At 41.4% G+C, this 22,764-nt stretch overlaps 2 protein-coding genes across 3 annotated transcripts; both read left to right on the top strand.

Moving 5' to 3' along the window:
- Positions 1 to 7,849: 7,849 nt before the first annotated feature.
- On the top strand, positions 7,850 to 12,611 carry LOC307037464 (extracellular calcium-sensing receptor-like; the record flags this gene model as incomplete). Of its 2 annotated transcripts, XM_079678349.1 has the most annotated exons (8): positions 7,850 to 8,125; positions 8,364 to 8,450; positions 8,653 to 8,922; positions 9,083 to 9,283; positions 9,371 to 9,646; positions 9,964 to 10,191; positions 10,300 to 10,423; positions 10,605 to 12,611. In XM_079678349.1, 8 exons carry the CDS (start codon positions 7,859 to 7,861, stop codon positions 11,501 to 11,503), a joined length of 2,352 nt encoding a protein of 783 aa, XP_079534475.1. In that variant the 3' UTR covers positions 11,504 to 12,611. The 2 variants fall into 2 exon arrangements, with proteins under 2 accessions (XP_079534475.1, XP_079534474.1); XM_079678348.1 differs by lacking the exon at positions 9,371 to 9,646 and having other exon boundaries at positions 7,859 to 8,125.
- An 8,040-nt stretch (positions 12,612 to 20,651) lies between these two features.
- LOC307038314 (E3 SUMO-protein ligase ZBED1-like) lies at positions 20,652 to 22,764 on the top strand. The gene is made up of 2 exons (XM_079679700.1): positions 20,652 to 20,728; positions 21,022 to 22,764. Exons 1-2 carry the CDS (start codon positions 20,696 to 20,698, stop codon positions 22,423 to 22,425), a joined length of 1,437 nt encoding a protein of 478 aa, XP_079535826.1. The 5' UTR covers positions 20,652 to 20,695; the 3' UTR covers positions 22,426 to 22,764.

Below are 22,764 nucleotides of genomic sequence, written 5' to 3'. Positions count from 1 at the left end.
CATTATCCAGAGCCACAACAGCTCAGCTGAAAAGGGTACGTTTTACACATGTGTACAAATTATGCGTTATTTATACTGAGGAAGAAAATCTTACTTTACTGAATGTAAACAAAAGAAGCAATCTTTAATGAAATTCTAAAGATACTTTTGAATTATGAAATACATGTTAAAAATCGTTAGTATTGTTATATTGTGTATTTGAAATGATATAATTCTTAAAGTAAAATTTTGTTAAAATGTAAAAATATTTTCAACTTGTCTGATTAGTCAAATAAATATCCTCTTAACAAATATATCCTGTATATAAATTAACTATTTACATTGTGTAACATGCAATGTATACTTTATATATTGACAACAATTGTGCATTTGTTAAAGACTATAACAGCTGTGGTCGGGATGTTTGCACACAAGTTCCACATGATTCAACGGGTCAAAAGCAGTTCTATTTCATCCTTACTGACCCCAGCGGCAGTGCTTAGCACTAGGGGTGGGCGATACCACAAAATCTGGATTCGATCCGATACCAAGTATTTCAGGGCCAGTATCGCCGATAACGATATCGATACTTTTTTAAATGAAAAGCGTCTTATGTACTTTCAGGGAGGAGTTGCATGACATGATTTTTGAGCTGAAATCATCATAAATAGACTAAATCTGAATTTATTTTCATGAATAAAGACAGGACAGTTTTTATAGACAAATAAACGTTTTACTTTTGCAAATTTAAACTGCAAAACTGAAAGATAATAATACAAAGTGGCCAGAGTAGTGAACTGTCTTCTTGCACACATCACAGTTCGCTAAGTTTTAATTGCCAGTTGTGAAATTGCTCCACACAACGCTGCTCTTTCTCACAGCCATCATGTGCGTGTGTGTGTTGCACTCGCGAGTCGCTGGCTGCAGCTGTCCTGCCCTGCTGGCTGCTGTCAGTCAGCTTGATAATCGGCGTTCAGGCAGGGAGAGCGCTGCGCGAGCCTCGAGGAGAGGAGGACAGCAGTGGAGAGAGAAGAAAAGAGCATATACTCGTTATATTCGTCTGCACATTGTTTTTTTAAGAAATTGACGCGTAGAGGAGACGGGAAAAAAAGTATAAAAGTATCGATCCTATTGGCTCTAGTATCGATATTTTGAAACGTAACGTAATATCGGAAGTATCGATATTTTGGGATCGATCCGCCCACCCCTACTTAGCAATGGATATCTTCTGTCTCACGCAGATTTCGCGTTAACCGAATATTTTCCGAATACATTCCGGATTTTCATTTTGACAGATTAGAACAAATTTAGAACAGCGCCAAAGTTTCCCAGCAGCGAGGCTCCGGTGTTATGCAGTGCTATGCATGCCCGCCAAAAAGGAAATGATACCGTTTCCAAACCTAACTTTGCTGTACAAATCATTGAAATTTCTGCAAGTTTTTGCTTTACGCTGTGCGCGTTCCAACGAGGTGCAGTGGGGATGCATAACACGGCGCTAACAGTTCACGAGCGTGCGTCCGCCCCCGTTGACAGTTCACAAGCGTGCTCTCTCTTATCCCCCCCCCCCCCCCTCGTCAGAGTTGTGTAAAGACGGGTAATAATGGATTTTGACGGAAATTGGAAAACGATCCTGTCCGTCAAAATGACGGCCAGTAAAATAGCCTAGCACAACCTCTGAAATCATGTGTGACCTCGCATTACCCCGGAAAAGCATAAGTTCCGGTGCTGTCAACGAGTTCAGTCCTTTTTCATCTTCTCGCTGCGCAGGCAACTACTCTAAGAGCAGTAGCCAAGCTAAGCTATCAATATTTGGTTATTCAAAGCTCATTGCTATCTGTAGCCTTATGATCGCGTCGGTTGGAGCTTCGGGTTAAACGCAACTCGCCCTCCAAAAGGCTGCGACGAGCTGGCATGTTATGTAGAGCGCACGGCTGCCATTAGGCGCACTGAACAGCTGTTTGTGTGCTTTGGGGATGGTGTGGCTGGAAAAGCTCTCTCCAAGAGGCGCCTGACAGGATGGCTCTGCGAGTGCATTAAACATGCCTATGGACGGGTGGGGAGAGCCCTCCCCACTGGGGTCTGTGCACACTCTATGGCTTTGTCAACAGCCTTATTCAACGGCGTGAGTGTGAAGGATATATGCACGGCGGCGTCTTGGTCTACCCCAGGCCCCTTCATAAAGTTTTATCTCTTGGACATGTCTGGCTCCTTCTCGTCGTCTGTGCTTGTCGGGGCAACACATGACTGGTGAGAGGGGGGGGGGGGGGTCAGTAGTCTGCTAACCCCCCCTGATATAGAGTGCACTTATGTTTTTCCCATGCTCCTTAGGGACCTGGGGAACATGATGCGCAGTAAGCTCCATACAGAGTCTTCCGCACAATTTTTTCCATGCACACTCTACACAAGGTAAGTGTCACATGGCAATGTATTTTAATTATTCAATATTGCATGGTTTTAAGTGTGTGTGTTTTATACCTTTTTATTGTGTGATTTTACTTTGAAATGTATTTGCCTTTTTAACTGGTTTTAACTTCCTGCTGCATGCTTTTATTTTTGAAATGTTTGGATTGGCCTTGCCATGCTGATTGACAATGAGTGACCACACCTGGAGCCAATTTACACACCTATAAAGGGAAGGAGAAGAGCAGCAGAGGACAGACGGAAACTGGGACTGGGACTGGGACTGGGACTGGGACTGGGACTGGGACTGGGACTGGGACTGGGACTGGGACTGGGACTGGGACTGGGACTGGGAGAAACTGAAGGAGGCAGAATGCAGCAGGAGCAGAGGCACACGCAACAAAGGGATTAAAAGACCACGGCAGTCCAAGAGAGGGTTGATGGAGCACCTTTGCAGCCCTGGAAAGACTCTGGTTTTGAGAAAAGACTTTTAACCCTTTTAACATTTGAATTCTTTGTATTGTTTTAACTGCATTTAATTATATTTTAAAATAGTTTTAGACTATCTTTTTACTGAGATTATATTTTAGACAGCTCTGATTTTAGTTTTCTTAGTAAAGATGTTATGTTCTACTGAATAAATTATTGTGTTTTAAACTTGGTAGTCGGCTCCTTGATTACCAAGTTTTGCTCTCCACCTGATGTAAAAGAACCCTTTTCCTCTCCATAAATGATTACCCCTCCTTTACATAAGCGTGTGTGAGTGTGTCTTATCCAAGCTGCGGCCCCGACTTCTCCACGGTAACAACCGGATGGGAGGAAGTGGGGTTCGTGGTGGCTGTTAACCAAAGGCCGGTCAGGGGCAGTGTGATGGGTCGATGTTGTTGGACGACAGGGCGTTTATACATCAGGGCTCCACCCACTGTACCCATATAGTCCAGTAGAGGGCTGAGCCTGTCTGATATATAACGGGGGGTTACGTATTGTAACCCTAGTTATATAAGCACAGTCGGAGCCCTCTACCTGGGGCCCTGTCTTTCCTATGCCGCTCGCTGAAGAGGGTGTAGGATGACAGTCGGGAGGCGTAGCCCCCTTATATACTGTAGGCCTGCGCCTGCATTCAGGTAGGCTCGCCCTGATTGGCCGGCTACGTTCATGCAACTCAGTAGGTGAATGCCCGCATAGCATGATAGAGAGTAGTACCCATAGAGTCCAGTAGAGGGCTCCGACTGTGCTTATATAACTAGGGTTACAATACGTAACCCCCCGTTTCATATAAACCAGCGGTTTTCAAAGTGTGAGGCGCGCCCGAGAGAGCTTCAGGGGAGGCGCAGCGTGAGAAAAAAATAGCGAGAAACAGTGAAATCTCGCTTGTTAACTTCAGCTAACTTTATGCGAACGGCAACATGGATCTATTTTTTGTGAAGTTACCTAAAGTGAAAGAGGACACAGCGTCTGGCAGAAAGCATCACTTCCCCCAACCGAGTTCCCCCACCTCGCCAAAAAGGCTGTAAAAGGGCTCATTCCCTTCACCTCCGCCTACCTGTGTGAGTGCGGATTTTCCGCATTGACTTTGATAAAAAGCAAGTACCGGTCAAGCAGGGGCGGATCTACCGGGGTGGCATGGGGTGGCAACTGCCACCCTAAAAATAGCCTTGCCACCCCAGTTGGCAGCTTTGTTTTGAAATAAAGGTTGTGGCTCATCGGACATTTATGAGAGAAAATCCCTAATGTCCAAGTGAATGCAGCACAAGACGCGAGCCTTGTAACCCCTCCCCCGGCCCTTGCGCGAGCGAGGAAATGTGATTGGCGGCGATTTCGTTTGAACGGGGCGGAGCATTCGGACCCAAGTAGACGGAAGCAATGAGGTATTTGCAGTCTACAATGACAGAGAAGAGACTGTCAAGTTTGGCTGTACTCAGCATTGAATCAAAACACACTAAAGCTTTAGATCTTAATACGTTTGTGAGGCGTTTTGATGAACAAGATGGTAATCGCCGCATTCAGCTGTTATAGGCATGCCAACTTGATGCTCTGCTCACGGATCACTAAATTAGCATAAAAAACTATTAGGATGATGACCTTACGTGTTTAAATATTTTTTTTTCTTTCTGGGGGTCTTCCCCCAAAAAACAGTTTTAAGTCCTGAGAAAGTCAAATACGGTGTGTAAACTACACTGCCCAGCCAAAAAAAAGTAACCACTTTGATTTAACTAGTCCAGTAGGTAAGGACATTCCACTGGATAATAATACCCCTGCATTATAGCAACAATAATAATAATAATAATAGCAATCATAATTGGGAGGGTGGGTGCGGCTGTTCTTATGTTCTCAGAGGGGAGGCTCACCTTCCCACACTTTGAAAACCCCTGATATATACCATCGGGGGATCACCAAATCTGCACACTTGCTAGTGGTGTCCCAGACTCTCCTGACCTGGGCAGCCCCTTGCCTGGCCAGCCGAGAGCAGAACAAAGTCGCTGACTTCCTCTTCCGTAACAAGCCTCCACCGGGGGAGTGGCGGCTTCATCCAGAGGTGGTGCACAGCATCTGGGGTGTCTTCGGCAGGGCAGAGGTAGATCTCTTTGCCTCGAGGATATCGACCCACTGTCCCCTATGGTTCTCCTTGACAGAGAAGACCAGCCCTTTGGGTCAGGACGCCCTGGCTCATTCATGGCCAAGGTGTCTTCTCTATGCCTATCCACCCCTTCTTCTGATCCTACCAATACTTCTCAGAGTTTTCCAACGAGCCACAGGCTTCTTCTGGTGGCCCCCTTCTGACCAGGCAGGACTTGGTTCTCCCTGCTGCACAGACTCTGTTGCGGGACACCTTGGCGTCTCCCAAACAGGAGGGACCTCTTGTCTCAGCCACTGGAGGGCCCGAACCACTGCTGAGCGACTGCATAGAGCCTGTCAAGAGAACTATTCTCAATGCCAGGGCACTGTCTGCTCGTATACAGTACAAAAACAGGTGGAAACTATTTTCTGACTGGTGCCAAGAGCAAAAGGAGGACCCAGTACATTGCTCGGTGCCTACTATTCTTGAGTTCCTACAGTCCTTCCTGAACAACGGCCGGTGTCCCGCTACCGTCAGTGTGTATGTGGCTGCTATATCATCGCAACACGCAAGGGTTGACAACAACACAGTGGGGAGCCACAGGCTGGTATCCCTCTTCTTAAGGGGAGCTCTGAGGCTGCGCCCCCGAACGTCCCAAGGGATACTACATGGGACCTGCCCTTGGTACTGGACGCCCTATGCTCACCTCCCTTTGAACCCCTGTCACAGGCAGAACTGGAGTGGCTCTCAGTCAAGACTGCTTTCCTTCTTGCCATCACTTTAGCAAAGCGTGTAAGCGAGCTACAGGCCTTGTCCGTGAACAGCTCGTGTCTGAGGTGGAACTGAGATGGCTCGGGTGTCACTTTATGGCCGAATACAGCGTTTCTCCCTAAGGTACTGGCACACTCTCATCTCAATCGGCCAGCTGTGCCGAGCCCCCATGGGCATCCCGAGCACATTCGCCAGATATCACAGAGTGAATGTTGCCGCCCTTCACCCGTTGGGTGTGGTCCTCCTGCAGAGTCCACCTAGTCCATCCCTATGGGTACTCAGGTTTCCTCGTGACTCTGTTGATATAAGTCATTCATTGCTAAGCACCGGCTCTGGCGGTCAGTAAGGATGTAATAGAACGAAAGTTAACATATGTAATTACGGTTCTATGAATCCTGGATGACCGCCAGAGTTCTTAGTCAATCGGAATCTCGTGTTCCCCCGAGAAGATTCCATAAGACTGAACTCGTTGACAACACCGGAACTTGTGCTTTCCGGGGTCATGCGAGGTCACACGTGACTTTGTAATATATACAGAAATATATCAATATTGTATGTTTTGTGAATACATTTTAAATGTAGATTTGTAACACTTTCGGCAGTTCTCTCTCACTTCAGGCTTAGGGAAATTGTTTCAGAGCTATGAATGCCCTGGTATATATAGGAAGACCGCCTTTGACCATAGTCACAGCTTTTACTGCTGTTACTTTGCACTCTGCAGATGTATACATTTTTTGATGTGTATTTCATCATATTTCTGTATTTGTGTTGTATTGTGGTTTTATAAAATTAAAAGCAATTTCTTTTTGTATTCTTGTGTTTTTGTATTCATTGTTCGAAATATTTTAGAAAGACTGCATGAAAATTAAGATCAAAATTAAGTCCTATTTGAAAAATGTACCCCAGTTTTGATTTCACCTCCTGGCTATCTATTTGTTGTCAGAGGTTTGATGCAACATGCCTATATATTGCTTATTCTAGGTTTTTCTGTTACACAGAGATGGCAAAAGTACACACATCCTTTTCTCAAGTACAGATACTCGTGTTTAAAAATACTCTGGTAAAGAGAACCTTTTGACTATTACTTAGCGGTTTGAGAACAACGTTTGTTTGTTGTGGGGTGCAGGGTCCAGAGTGCTGAAACAGAGCATTGGAGATCTACGTAGATAGACAGACAAAGCTATTCTGACCTGGTTGTTTTTGGTGTTTGTATATAAAACTAAAAATTCCAAACAACCCGAGCTATCCAAAGACTAAAAGATAGAGATAAAATCAGATATTCATCAACACCATAGCCTGAATGGAATGAGTGTCTGTTTCAAAACCATATGTTCCTACTCTTGCTATAAAACAACAGGGTAACTGCCAGACAAATCTGCCACATTAACAACCAATCCTTGAGTAATCGACTATTCTGGGTTGATCCGGAGCTGGAAAATAATTGCTATCTCTGTTATATTTCTTTATTCTGGTTTACTTTTCTTTTCCTCTTTATGTATTTGAGTTAGAAAGATGATTTTTTTTACATTCAGCAACATTTTACAGAGTTTAGGTTGCACTCCAATTTCAAATTAACAAACAAATTAAGTACCAGGACAAAGAAATTAAAAGAAAATACAGCAAATAAATAATGTCATCATCACATTGTCTGTAAATCTGGTTTGATATGTATGCCCTGCCCTTACACTACTGCCTGTGCCCCGATGGGCGGTGTTAAACTATGACGAAAACCAGCATGACCAAAGACATGTCTTAGCCCTACTTATAAAATTAGGTAACATTGCATGAAGCCAAATGGGTGTAGGAAGGAGGGCCATTATGGGGGCATTTCTAGAGACATTTCTGTTCTTGATTTGGTTCTTGTCTGAGTCTTCCTCTCTTTTCTCCTCCTGTAAATTAAGGAAACAGTTTGATTTTAATGAGATGCAAAAGGCTGGTGATGTGATCCTCGGTGGTCTGTTTACGGTCCACTACACCTCTGTCTTCCATGAGCCGACGTTCACGTCAGAGCCAAATCAGGTCAGCTGCCAAGGGTAAGTTTCAAACACATGAAGTAGACACCATTTACTGATAATTATATATATTGATTTTTCAAGTGGTTAATCTAGAATTGTTTTTGTTAGTTTTCACCCTCGAGGGTTTAGAAATGCCATGACCATGGCCTATGCTATTGATGAGATCAACAAAAACCCCAACCTGCTACAGAATGTGTCTCTGGGATACAGTCTTTATGACAACTGTGCCACACTTGTAATTGGATTCAGTGCTGCATTGTCACTAGCCAGCGGTCGAGAGGAGCAGTTTCTGCTTCAAGAGACCTGTTTAGGAACCCCCCCAGTCCTTGCGATTGTGGGAGATCCCATTTCAACATTTTCAATCGCCACATCTGATGTGATAGGTTTATTCAAATTGCCCATGGTAAGTTTCCTGTCTTCAGTTTTAGCTGTTCTTTTGATGCACCAAATGTGTATATACTTAAAAGTGAAAGGATGGTAAATGTTACATTAAATCTCAGGCTTTATTTGGTAGAAGTTATATTTTTAATGCATATTTTAAAACAGTTCATTTGTAAAAGCTGAAATTATTTATTTATTTACCCTGAATTGAAGTAATAGTAAAAAATTCACACTTGTGTTAATACTGTACGTTTTTATAGGTCAGTTACTTTGCCACATGTTCCTGCCTGAGTGATAGGCGGAGGTTTCCATCCTTCTTCAGAACAATCCCAAGTGATGCTTTCCAGGTGAAACAAACTATGTTCTAGAAATGCAATACATATGATTTACAAAGAGTTTACTGAGCTGTAATTTTGTGTAAATGTACTGTGTTTGCGTTGTGTACCCTTAATGAAACTACGTAGATATAGAAAATAAGTGTAGTGGTAAAAATCTTCTTCATTTTTTGTGAGACATGAACAGGTATCCCTGTGCTCTACTTTTATTTAGGTGCATGCTATGATTCAGATTATGAAACACTTTGGCTGGACTTGGGCCGGTCTGCTGGTCAGTGATGATGATTATGGCCGCCATGTTGCCCGATCCTTCCAATCGGACTTAACTGAGTCTATTGGAGGTTGTCTGGCCTACTCTGAGATTTTGCCCTGGGGTGACAACCCAGCTGAACTTAAGAGGATTGTCCATTTAATGAAGAAATCAACTGCTCGTGTGGTCATTGTGTTTGCACATCTGATCCACATGATTCAACTAATGGAAGAGGTATTTACAGTATCAATCTATATCTCTATCTATTTTTCATCTACCCATCTAAAATATCTGCTTTAAATATAATGTGTAGTAGTTTAAGTATTCATTCCTAGTAAACTATGTTATATATACATCAGTCTGAAAAATGTGATTAAATAAGAGCAAATTACAGGTGGTCAGGCAGAATATGACAGGCCTGCAGTGGATGGCCAGTGAAGCCTGGACTACAGCAACTGGGCTCCAGACCCCACGCTTCATGCCGTACCTGGGTGGCACCCTGGGCATTGCCATCCGTCGAGGAGAAATATCTGGGCTTAGGGATTTTCTACTTAAAACAAGTCCAGACAAGTCCAATAATCATAGAAATAGAATGGTAAGAGTGTTACCTTACAATCATTTCTGTAAATTCCATATTTATAATTGCTATTTCTGTGAATTATTTGTTTTAATTACATTTCAGGAAAGTCAGTTTTGGGAATACACATTTCGGTGTAAATTTGCACCACCTCCAGCAGGTTGGGTGGAAGCTGGGGGAGCTCTATGCACTGGGCAGGAAGATCTAGCAAGTGTGGAGTCTGAGTTTTTGGATGTTTCAAACCTCAGGCCAGAATACAATATTTACAAGGCTGTGTATGCCCTGGCATATGCCCTTGATGATATGCTGCGCTGTGTGCCAGGGAGAGGGCCTTTCAGTGGGCACAGCTGTGCTACTTTGCAAACACTGGAGCCATGGCAGGTGTGATATCAGTTTGCACTACACCTGTTTAGTTTTTGAAATCTCCTGCTTCATCTTGAGTTAATTAATGAAATAGATTTGGGGAAAAGAAGACATACTCTCCTGATCGTCTTTTAGTAGAGGACGACATCTTTAATCATAGAAGTTACAAGACAAAATCAAATTCCCTTTTTTTTCTCATGTTTTTGAATTTAATAATTGACAAATAAATCCACAATATATCATACAGAACATCACAATACTAATGCAAAATCAACAACAGTAAATATTTTTTCTCACCTTCTCAAATTGTATGTCTGTGTTGTATCCCTGTGCAGCTTATACATTACTTGGAAAAGGTCAACTTTACAACAACATTTGGGCATCAAGTATCATTTGATGAGAATGGTGATGCCTTACCAATATATGACATCATGAACTGGCAGTGGCTCCCTGATGGAAAAATAAATGTTCAGAATGTGGGTGTTGTTAAGAAGTCTGCCTCCAAAGGTGACGAACTCACACTTGATGAAGAAAACATCTTCTGGAGCTTTGTCTTCAAACAGGTTAATTCTGTTTATTGTTTTTTCTTTTTATCTTGGTACTTTATGACACACAATAACACAATCAAAAAGTGTTGAATAACTCTTCTACAACTTTTACAATCCTCACAGCCACCCCAGTCCAAGTGCAGTGAGAGCTGTTCTCCGGGTAGCCGCATGACCAGAAAAAAAGGACAGCCTGTTTGCTGTTATGATTGTGTCGCTTGTTCTGAGGGAAAGTACAGCAATGAAACTGGTTGGTATCATTATAAAACGACATCCGAAAACAGCGATTATACATTTGTTACTTTCTTGATGCCCAGGTGTAAAAAAAGCACATGTCCACTACTAGATACATAGCGAGCAATAAAGTTTTGGGCATTAGTGGCCCATTCAACTTAACTGTCAGTGTTCTCTTTTTTCTCTTATTTTAACAGACTCCATGGAGTGCAGCATTTGTCCAGAGGACTTCTGGTCCAGCCCCCAGCGTGAGCACTGTGTTCCTAAAAAAACGGAGTTCCTCTCTTATCAAGAGCCTCTTGGTATCTGCTTGACAACCGCCTCTTTACTCGGCACGTGTATCTGTGCTGTTGTCCTAGGAATCTTTATTCATCACCGTAGCACACCCATGGTACGCGCCAACAATTCAGAACTGAGTTTCCTGCTCTTAGCATCACTTAAGCTATGTTTCCTGTGTTCACTGCTGTTTATCGGCCGTCCCAGACTGTGGACATGTCAATTGAGACATGCAGCATTTGGGATAAGCTTTGTACTTTGTATCTCTTGTATTCTTGTTAAAACCATGGTGGTTCTGGCTGTGTTCAAGGCCTCCAAGCCAGGAGGTGGAGCCAGTCTGAAGTGGTTTGGTGCTGGACTGCAGAGAGGGACAGTTGTGCTTCTTACATCCATTCAGGCAGTGATTTGTACTGCTTGGCTTGTCTCTTCCTCACCATTGCCTCAAAAAAACACTCAATACTACAATGACAAAATAGTGTATGAGTGTGTAGTCGGGTCCACAGTTGGATTTGCAGTTTTAATGGGTTATATTGGCCTACTGGCTATACTTAGTTTCCTGTTAGCATTTATGGCAAGGAATCTTCCAGATAGCTTCAATGAGGCCAAACTCATCACTTTTAGCATGCTGATCTTCTGTGCTGTGTGGGTGGCCTTTGTTCCTGCTTACATAAACTCCCCGGGCAAATATGCAGATGCAGTAGAAGTGTTTGCCATCCTGGCCTCCAGTTTTGGCCTCTTGATGGCACTGTTTGGTCCCAAATGTTACATTATACTGCTGAGACCAGAGAGGAACACAAAGAAAGCTATCATGGGTCGTTGAATAACCAATATGGAAATGTAGCACAAACAATAAATAGATAAAATGGTCCGAGGCCTATAACATATAAACTTTTTTTTTGTAATGTTTTATTTCCTTTGTCCAAATAGAAGTCCTGTTCACACAAACACTTTAAAAGTCACAACACAATGAGGTGATATTTGTGACCAATGGGAAGGTTTGACAACACAACGGGTCAAAAACTAAACAGATCAATAACCAATGGCGTTGGCAGCCACATTTGTGTACTTACAAGCCAAAACTCTGTTCTCCTTGTCCACGCATTTACATTGAAAATGAAGTTCCTGAACACCTTGGTAGTTTTACATAAGCTTAATGTTCAATGGACTTAGAAGCTGTTTGGGTGTGGACCAAAGGCCATAATAATTGGTATGTTATTGAAAATACCCATGTGGTGTTGCCTGAGGACTTAAATATTTAATCTATTTCTAGAATAAATAATTAAATGTCTGGGTAAAACTGATAATTCCTTTATTATTCCCTTCATTTCTGTGTTTTAATACAATAACACAAGCAAATATATGACAGTTTGATGTAAAGATACCATTGTCTAAAAAAGAATCATAACTCAGCCGAGGTTGCTCTTACTTTACCATCTGAATTGTACACCTTTCCTTTACTGTATCATATTTTGCATTTTTGCTTTAGAGACGAACAGATTAAATATCATGTGCATATACACCAGTGCTTCTCAAAGTGTGGTCCGCAGACCACTGGTGGCCCGTGAGCGCCCCCTAGTGGTCCGTGAGTATATTGGTAAAATGTCACATTTGAAATAAATGAATTAAAGTTTTCCGCACTCTCGCGGGAATATCTCTGCAATGGAGCAAGTTTAAAGTTTCGATTGCATGATATAGGCCAGCGAAACACCTTCATCACACATGTTGCCACTTGTTTGTACCATTTTCAGGTGATTTGTAATCTGTTCTAGAAAGATTATGTGTTTTTGGATGAATGGATTTTTCAACTATTATTCCTAGAATGAAACCCTTTATATTATTGCATGTTCTAACTTCTCTATGTTGCTTTCATAAAAAAACACTGATATTGGCGTGTTCATTATTCCATGAAGAAAACTTAAGAATAACAAATTAAATATATGGTTATAGACTTATTTGCTAAAACAAATAATGTATTTGCTGATATGACATAGCATATATTCTAAAGTTTACTTAACATGATTAATTAAAACGTTTACTTTGTCCTGCCCCCAGTCTGTTCCCTGATGGGTGGCACAACATACAATATCCCTGCCTATACAATTAAGTAATCTTATATGAAGAATAGAATCAGATGTGAGCGGGGAGGCCATTAGACACATTATTTTCATGTGTATCTACCTTGTCTTTTTGTTCTCCTTTTTCTTGTTGTCCCTCATCCTTAATCTTAATTAAATGCAAAAACCTTGTTATGTGGTTATAGTAGGGCTGTTTTAGGTGCACTACACATATCTGTCTTTCCTCTGCAGACATTATCCAGAGCCACAACAGCTCAGCTGAAAAGGGTACGTTTTACACATGTGTACAAATGATGCGTTATATATACTGAGGAAGAAAATCTTACTTTACTGAATGTAAACACAAGAAGCAATCTTTAATGAAATTCTAAAGATACTTTTGAATTATGAAATACATGTTAAAAATCGTTAGTATTGTTATATTGTGTATTATTATTCATTTGTTAAAGACTATAACAGTTGATGTCGGGATGTTTGCACACAAGTTCCACGTGATTCAACGGGTCAAGAGCAGTTCTATTTCATCCTTACTGAACCCAGCAGCAGTGCTTAGCACTGGATATCTTCTGTCTCACGCAGAAGTCGCGTTAACCGAATATTTTCCGGATTCTTTTTAACAATGACGGAAAGATCTGAAAGCAGTCCGTCATTTTGATGGATTAGAACAAACTTAGAACAGCACCAAAGTTTCCCAGCAGCGAGGCTCCGGTGTTATGCCGTGTTATACATGCCCGCCAAAAATAAAATGATACCGTTTCCAAACCTAACTTTGCCGTACAAATCATTGAAATGTCTGCAAGTTTTTGCTTTACGCTGTGCGCGCTCCCGCAAGGTGCAGTGGGCATGCATAAGACAGTCTCTATGAAGTTGTGCCAGAAGATAGTGTGAGTGTGTGTGTGTGTGTGTGTGTGTGTGTGTGTGTGTGTGTGTGTGTGTGTGTGTGTGTGTGTGTGTGTGTGTGTGTGTGTGTGTGTGTGTGTGAGAGACTGTCTAGCACCCCGTCCCCCTCTCACCCCTGCCTGTCGCCCCTGCCTGTCACCCCTTCCTGTCACACACCCCTTCCTTTTGCTGTGAGGCCATAAGATAGTGTGTGTGAGACTGTCTCCCCCTACCCCCATGCTGAGGACCGGGGCTACATCAAATCTTATGTTTGCCCCCTAAAGAAAGGCCCACTATAAACATATTAATTAAAAATAGTATTGATTAAACCCTCCAGAAAAACGCGATTCTGCGATTGCAGAATTTACCGCATAATCAGCAAAATGGCGCAGATTTTTAAAAGGCCGCATAATCCCCGCATTTTTCCACACAAAATTGAGGAGAAAAAAAAGTTAACTCATCTTGACGTGACGTCATCAGCTCGCGCATCACAGAATGTAAACAACACTGTATAGAGTGAATGTGTGGAGCTCACACGATAGAGAAAACACCAAGAGGAAAAAATCTAATCCATCTCATTTACCGACGAACATTTCTACTAAAGACCGGGCAAAAAGTGGGGGGAAACTATTCTAGACCCCGTGCAACTGTGTGTTGGAGCATAAGAGAAAATCGACGGTGACGACCCACTTTGATTCATTCAAACATTCGAAAATGCTTTCTGCTGCTGCGGACAAGAAAGCCAAACAACGCACGTTAACCGAGGCATCAACCTCCAAAACCCTTTCGAGGGCTACAAGAAACGAAGTGATTAGCATACAAGATTGAAGCTGGTCAGATAACGAACGAGTAAATGAAAACAGAATGAGGCGTAGAAGTGTGTGTGTGTGTGTGTGTGTGTGTGTGTGTGTGTGTGTGTGTGTGTGTGTGTGTGTGTGTGTGTATGAGATTAAAAAAGCCCAATTGCTTTTACAATAAATAAACATTGAATTTGTTTAATTGAATAGTAAAGAGGTTTAACGTTAGTGGCAGGTTGTGTGTGAGAGAGAATAAATAAGACAGCCCAATATTTAAAAAAATTGTTATTCTTTTTTCCCGCATATTTAGCATATTTCGCAACTTTCCGCATATTTCGCAACTTCCCGCCATTTCACCGCATAAAATCACATAAAAACCCCGCATGTTTGATCGCATAATCAAGGAATTTAGCCCGCATAATCAAGGATTTTTGCCCTCGTTTTTCTGGAGGGTCTAATTGATGTATGTTACCACTTTCCTTCTTCATCAGATAGCCCTTTCTAACGGGAACCTAAGCTAACATCTACTCTCATTTCAAAGCGACCTTCCTTCTGCAGTGATGCAGGCAGACGGTGTGTGATATGTCTACCCCCTGCCACCCCCCTCTCTACTATACTAAAAGTCACCATACAAACTTTATTGTCCTATTAAATCAGATTAAGGTTTTAATATGATTTGTGTTAACTATTTAATTAGTTTACAAGCTACAGATGTAGCACTGAATTTCAGACTCCAGCTTACAGCTTCCTGCCTACGAACTGCCTAAGACCAGTATAGAGGAATGTTAAGCCCTCCCACTATTTTCCAAGAGGGCGTTGCCAGATTTTCAATTTCAGGTTTTAACCAGGAGATGGCGCTTCATTCACAAATACAGAAAGACAAGTTTCATGGACTTTCAGTTGTGTTTTGAAGAGCATTTGAACACATCAATATTTTAGATCAACTAAAGTATATCTAATCTTGTAATTCAATAATATATAGTCTTTATATATTAAATAATCATAATTATAATGTAAATGTTTACATTACACTTCTTTTTTTGTTATGCTCATACTTTTACCTTTACAATCGTTTGCTTTAATATGCAGTATATTTTTGAATATGTTTGTGTTTGCTTCCTCCTGCTCCCTTTCGGACACATACTGTATGATTTATTATAATTATTAATATGAAGATATTATTAAGATAAGATAAGATAAGATTTTACTTTATTGATTGAAAATTTTAGTTTAGAATGTGCTGTCCTACGGTAATTCAGAAGGCTCACAGGTCACATTCCGACCATTATTTAAAACAATAGGTGCTTTCACACCGTCTACAGTTTGATTTGTATAGAGGGCAGAGGCGCGGGAATGTATTTTGAGTGGGGGTGCTGAGGTGCTGGACTCCAGTGAACACTATTACGGGCACTATAGAGCACGCACAAAAAAACTCCCCACACGCAAACACACAGTAAACCCGCGACTGTTACAATGAAGGCTCGATAATCAGCTCACGGCATATAGGCAGAGGTAAAATGCTATTTTTTACGAGTGGGGAGCGGACCTGACCTCCTCTAGGGGGGTCCGGGGGGATGCTCCCCCGAGAAGATCTTTTTTAAATATTGAAGTTAAAAGCATCAATCTGGTGCACTTTGAGAGCAACATTAAGAGATCTATGGATACATCTCTCAACACCCAGATGAAACACAACTGTAAGCAGATGTTCTTTTTCTTTATGGATATTTTACAAATCACTCCCCTTTCAAACTGTATTCTTGTTTTACTGCCATATAGTATTTCATAACTGTTTTTTCTTTATTCTCTTATTTTTTTATAACTATAATGATCATATGAAGGTGTGCCGCGGAAATAATCTTTTGAATAATTTTTGACCAAACCGTTTGAGACCCACTGAGATAACTTAGACTAAAGTTAACTATCTAAACACTCAGAGAGTCCTTTAGCTCACCTGTAATTCAGAAGGCTCACAGGTCACATTCCGACCATTATTTAAAACAATAGGTGCTTTCACACCGTCTACAGTTTGATTTGTATAGAGGGACCTCTGTGGCTCAATGGCCAGATTAGGTTTGGCGCATTTATCATAGGTGATCAGAGCTAACTGCCTGCCGTCAGATTTCATTTAAAAAACAGATCTGATTTTAAGACTACTTCAGTGCTCATAAAGAATGATAAGAATAAGAATAATGCATATTGAACTGGTTTCATTAATTAGTGAGTTTATTTAACACTAGAACCGCCAATCGGGTCAATTTGTGTGATGTGTGTTGTGTGTGTGCAATGTAACTTTTTTTCAATAAAATATTAAAGTCTCCCGTCCGTGACTTTTCCTGAAAGTGTGTTATGTAGCACCCTATGTTGTTAAAAATTGCATTCTAATAGCGGGATTTGACAGGTTTAGGTAGGCCTATACAAAAACCTCTGGCGGTTCTAGTGTTAAGGTAATTAGGTACAGGAGAAGCCCTTTTTTATCAGTAACGAATTTAGCAGTTGAACATACAAGTCAATTAACTGAGGGTTACTTGCAATGACAGTGTTGTGTCTAACTGTAAGTTTGTCACTCAGAGTAACTTACAGTTAATTTAGCTGCTGGAGAAGAAAGATCAGGGGGGGAGGGGGGGGGGGGGGGGAGAGCTGTGGTTGATGGGCCATTAGTTGTGTAAATACACAGCTGAGAGCTGCCGTTTCATTCAGACTGTTTAAAAAACGATAACAACGGACTATTTTTCTTAGCGGATGCATGTCAATTTAAATCAATACATACAACTATTTTTTAAATCCATAAAAGCATTTAAATTAATATTGGGAGCCATGTCGTTACTTTGTTGAGAATGTGGCAGTGTAATAAGCGGGATAATTTGCAGCGACTTGTTCCTTATGGGGAAAATAGCACCCGTCATGCAGATCAGGATCCCTCCGCCACGCTTTGGGATCCGGATCTGCCGACGAGGCTCCATTCAAATATAAATATTTTTAGTCAATTACTGAGTTTAGGCACGTTAATAACGTTTTAATGAAGTTGAATACAGTATATTCATATGTGTCAGTGATTTCATGTCAATTCGGCAAACATAAACATAAATGATCGTGGTGAAGATGATGATTAAATTAGGATTAAAAATCGAAAGCCGGGCTGCATTTCCTCCTGTTCGTTTTTTTCGACTAAACAACATTATTTTGTTAAATAACAACATGGTGATGTTTTGTAAATGATTACATGTCTCTTATTTAGCACAGAGTATGATATCCGTGACATATGGATCTTAACAAAGTTCCGCTGTACATCCAGCGTACTGTATCTGACTTTATTTCACATGAGCTCCAGTGTGGAACCCCACTGCACCCCCTGGTGGATCAATGATCCATTGCAGCTGGCTTCATTATAATTACATTTATCTATCACGGGGGCGGTCTCAAGTCAAGCTGGAGGTTTTCCCTTGAGCGAGGGCAGATCATGTACCAATCACGGCCCTCGCGTTTCAAACTGTCTGAAATGAATCGCTACATCTGTATGAGGAAGTCTCTGTCTACATTCCAAGGATTAGACTGATTGGTTGTCATTTTTTTAGCAATTGACCTGGCTATTGTCAGGGTTTATAAGGAGATCTAGTTTCTCCAGCAAGAGAAAGGAGATAATGAACCACCCCAGCACTTCTTCTCTGCGTTTTCCTGACCTGGATCTGATCCTGAAAAACTCGGGTAAGTACTTCATATAATTATTAAATGTTGTATGTTGTGTGTTAAACAACCTCTGCCGGGACTGTTAACTAATGTTGAAGTACTTTAGTTTATTAAGGGCTGGAGTCTCACACAGTGTCTGTGAAGGTGTGTGTGTGTGTGTGTGTGTGTGTGTGTGTGTGTGTGTGTGTGTGTGTGTGTGTGTGTGTGTGTGTGTGTGTGTGTGTGTGTGTGTGTGTGTGTGTGTGTGTGTGTGTGTGTGTGTGTGTGTGTGTGTGTGTGTGTGTGTGTGCCTGTCCCTACCCCCTCCTCCCATCTTATCAGTAGACAGAGGGTAGATGGAATTTAAAAACAGTTACCATACACTTGTATTGTCCTCTCTAAAACACAGTGTCTGTAAAGTTGGGGGAGACTGTCTCCCCCCTTCCTGCCATCCCTCTGTTTCTGCTGTAATGCCAGTAGACAGAGTGGTGGAATTAGTTTAAAACAGTCACCTTACACTTTAGTTGTCCTCTCTAAATTAGGTTTAAGGTTTTTAAAATGATTAGTGTTAATTAAGGGCTATTGTTATTTTGGTTTATAAGGGGATAGGAGTTCAACTGTAAACATGCACAGGATCATTCTAAGAAGAATGAGAGGGCTAAAGAGCCAGCACCATACTTCCTCTCTTTTCTTGTTTTCTTGACCTGGATCTGATCTTGAAAAACTCTGGTAAGTACTTTTTATTTTATTTTATAATATCATGTAATTATTTAATGTTGCTTGGTGTGTGTTAAACAACCTCTGTGCATCTGTTGTATTTATTTTGTAACAGCACTATGGCTCGTAATGATTTAGAAGCTTTGGGAAAAGTACCCCTCTATGTACAAATAATGTGGTGTAGATTTTTAATCAAATCTTTTTTTGTGTGTGTCTCAGTTCAGGAAAGTCTGAACCAAATACGAATGGGAATATTAGAGAGGATTAACTCTTTTGGTGGAACCCCATATGATTCATTCCCTGTGGAAAGTGAGTATATATGTATTTAAAATGTATGTGTTTGTATCTAGCTTATTTTAAAAATCAAATATGTTTTTTGCTGATGTGTAAAATATCCAAAATAGGGCTGCAACAACTAATCGACTTAATCGATTAAAATCGACTAATTTGGTCGTCGATTCGTTGCTGACGTCATCACGTGTGTTTTACACGCTGACGTCATCACGTTTTTTTTACGCGCTAACGTCATCACCGGTGTTTTACGCGCTTACATGTAGATATTAATATACTGGAGTTTGATAAGCTAATGGCCCGCTAAAAAACCCAAAGAGAACAAGAAGCGTAATGGCAACACCTAAAACGAAAACCTCAAAAGTGTGGGATCATTTCATACTTGACAATGTGAAAAAGGTTGTTAAGTGCAACATTTGCAAAGGCGATCTAGCCTGGCATGGGAGCACTTCATCAATGATGGAACATCTCAAAAGAAAGCATGTCGGAGTTCTGGAAGATGACTCCACTCGGTAAGTCAACTAACCTAGCTAGCTAGCAGTAGCTAGCCAATGTTTAAATTGCATGTCCTTGAACACAACTTTAGTTTTGATCACAAAACAGCAGGTAAGACGTATTTATATATATGGCTCTGTAAACGGAAGTTGTTTTCTTGCTCTTTCCTGGCTGCTAGTTCAGTGAGTTTGAAGTAGAAAAGATCGCTTTTGCCAGTTATGTGCTGAATTAGCACCGAGCTAACGCTACATTAGCACGTCTTACAATAGCTGAGTTTCTTCCCGTTAAGTGGTATGCATCATTAATAGGTTGTTAAATATTTAGAAGCCCTGAGATGCTGTTTCTTGCAAGATGTTGCGTCTGCCCCGGCAGTCTCACAATAATAAGAGCGCTGTTAGGAGAGATGACCGGCAGGAGGCAGCGGGGGATAAATATTTTTTAAATATATATATATATATTTTTAATATTGCAATCAGTATAGAGCTGCAGATGTAATTGATCGAGTGCACAAGAGAACACCGGATAATTGGGAAAACATTTAATGTGTTTGTGTCCAAATGGGATGTGTAGAAGTTGTTGTTACTTGTTACGTCACCGGGTGGCGCTGGCGCACTAGCTACAGTGGCCTGCAAAAGACACACTTTAATCATATGAGAATGATCTCCAGGATGCTTTTGATTTAACTTACTCGAACGATCTCCGGATTTGTTTTATCTCGTGATTTGACTTTTACAAATTAAAGTGAAAGGCATAACAAAGCTCAACTTCATTTAATGTGAAATCAAATGTAATTGATTGCATATGAATGTTTTTAGAAACTAATGTTACTCTTTTGCCTGACAATAAAATATGTATTTTTCTATCAAATGCAGGCCAAAGAGGAGCTGTGCCAGTCCCACTGCCATGGATCAGTATCTTCAAAGGAAAAGGCCTGTACCTCTCCAACAAGCCACTGCGCTAACAAACTCGATCCTGACCATGCTGGTCAAGGATATGAGACCAATGTCGATGGTTGATGGTGAAGGCTTTCGTGAAATGATCAGGCAGTTTAACCCTGAATACATCCTTCCATCCAGAACCCACTTTACTCACCTGATGGAAAAGAAATATGAAGCCATCTTACTGAAGGTAGGTACAAGTGTTTAACTCACACACAGAAATATTAAACAACCTTTCTGAAGGTACAACAAGTGTTTATCACTCACTCACATTCACTCACTTTCTCACTCCCACAGGCACGCATAGACCCATAGAATATAATTTGTATTTATTAATTGAAAAGTAGACTTCATGAATAAGAAATAAAATCACTGATACATAATTGTATTTAAATTAAAGTATAAAGTGTCCCAAACATCTTAACTGTATACACTGTATGCGCTTACATTTTTTAACTAAGATCACATCTGATGTCTTTTAAGGTAAAGGAGACCATTAAGGAAGTCAAAAGCGCCCTCACACTGACAGCTGATGTCTGGACTAGTCGTGCAACAGAGGCATACCTTGGCGTGTCCTGCCATTTCATCAGTGAAGATTGGGAAATGAAGACATTGAATCTTGCCACCATGCCTCTTGAGGAGAGGCATTCTGGTGTGAACATCATGACATGGCTGGAGGAGGTGATAGCTAAATATGACATCTTGCCTACCAAAATAAAAGCAGTAGTTCACGACAATGGGTCCAATATTGTGGCAGCAATGCGAATGCTGGAGGAAAAACACGGCTGGGCCTCTGTGCGCTGCAGTGGGCACACACTCCAGCTCATAGTTAACAATGCCCTCAAAGAGCCCAGCATCAGCAGAGCTGTAGGGGCTGCAAGACACTTGGTTGAACACTTCAGGAGAAGCGAGCTGGCAAATACAAAACTGAAGGTGAAACAGCAGCAAATGAACACACCACAGCATAAACTGATCCAGGATGTCAGTACAAGATGGAACAGTACATACTACATGGTAGAGAGACTCCTGGAACAGCGCTGGCCAGTTACTGCAACTCTATCCGATCCTGAGGTAACTCCAAGGGGCAAACAGTACTTTGACTTGAAGCCAGATCAATGGGTGCTGCTTGAAGAGCTGACACAAGGGTTGCAGCCTTTTCAATGTGCTACCGTTTACCTAAGTGGACAGGAGTATGCAACCGCTTCATGTCTTCCACAGCTGGTCAAAGGGCTGCAACGGTCCACACAGCAAACCCATTTTGAGACGGGCGCAGGAAAAGCATTTTTGGCAAGTGCAGAAAAAGGGATAAACGAAAGATGGGGGTGTCTGAACACCATCTCAGCAGAGAAAGAAAACCCGATTGTTCTTTCAGCTTCCCTTGACCCAAGATTCAGAAAGCTGAAGTTTATGGGAGCTGAAGATGGCACACGGGTGCAAGGGACAATTGAAGTCCTTGCAATCAAAGAGGTAAGGGGGTCTGAGATACAAGGCTGTGAGCGAGTTCAACAGCAGAGGGTCAGTGTTCCAGGCAGAGGGGACAAATCAGCACTGGATAACCTCCTTCAGTCTGACACAGACAGTCTGAGTGAAGAAGAGGATGAATCTCACGAGGACCAAAAGCTCCAAATGGCAAGGAGCGAAGTTCAGATGTACTTCGCAGAGCCAGCCATTCACAAAAAAGATGACCCTCTGAGATGGTGGAGGGAAAATAAGGGGCGTTTCCCTGTATTGTCAAAGCTTGCAAGATCTTTCCTTTGCATTCCTGCAACATCAACCCCGTCTGAGCGAATCTTCTCTGTGGCGGGGAATATCTGCTCTCAGAAGAGAGCAAGCCTCTCTGGAGATCATGTGGAGATGCTGACTTTCCTCCATTTCAACCAAGAATAATCTAGCCTAGATGCAAGAGAGTGTTTATCCCTTTTAAGTTGAAATAGTTTTTTTTATTTGATTAAGGGAAACTGCTGTAGTTTTTATTTTATATTGCTGCTGTCCTTGGTTTAAAAATGTTGAAGGACAGATTTTTTATTTATCTTTTATATCAGCAGAAAGTTTAATAAATATGTATTTTTGAATCAAGTATTTGTCTATTTTGTCTTCATTGTTAGTTTCCACATGCCTAAAACAACCTCAAACCTACATTTAAAAGTTGATGGCTAAATAAGAGCGTTTGAGAAATTGCGCAAGTAATAGTCCGAATAATCGATTAGTCGTTTCAGTAATCGATAG

Source organism: Notothenia rossii (genome assembly GCF_949606895.1).
Source record: "Notothenia rossii genome assembly, chromosome: 4".
In the NCBI taxonomy this organism is placed as follows: Eukaryota; Metazoa; Chordata; class Actinopteri; order Perciformes; family Nototheniidae; genus Notothenia; species Notothenia rossii.
Note: the sequence above shows the minus strand (reverse complement) of the source record. Positions and strands in the feature narration are given on the sequence as shown.

Bases quoted from the DNA above. Each gene is read 5' to 3' on its own strand.
- LOC307038314 (XM_079679700.1), top strand. From the start codon at position 20,696: ATGGAAAAGAAATATGAAGCCATCTTACTGAAG. The intron at 20,729-21,021 runs GTAGGTACAAGT...ATGTCTTTTAAG, and splicing joins ATGAAGCCATCTTACTGAAG to GTAAAGGAGACCATTAAGGA.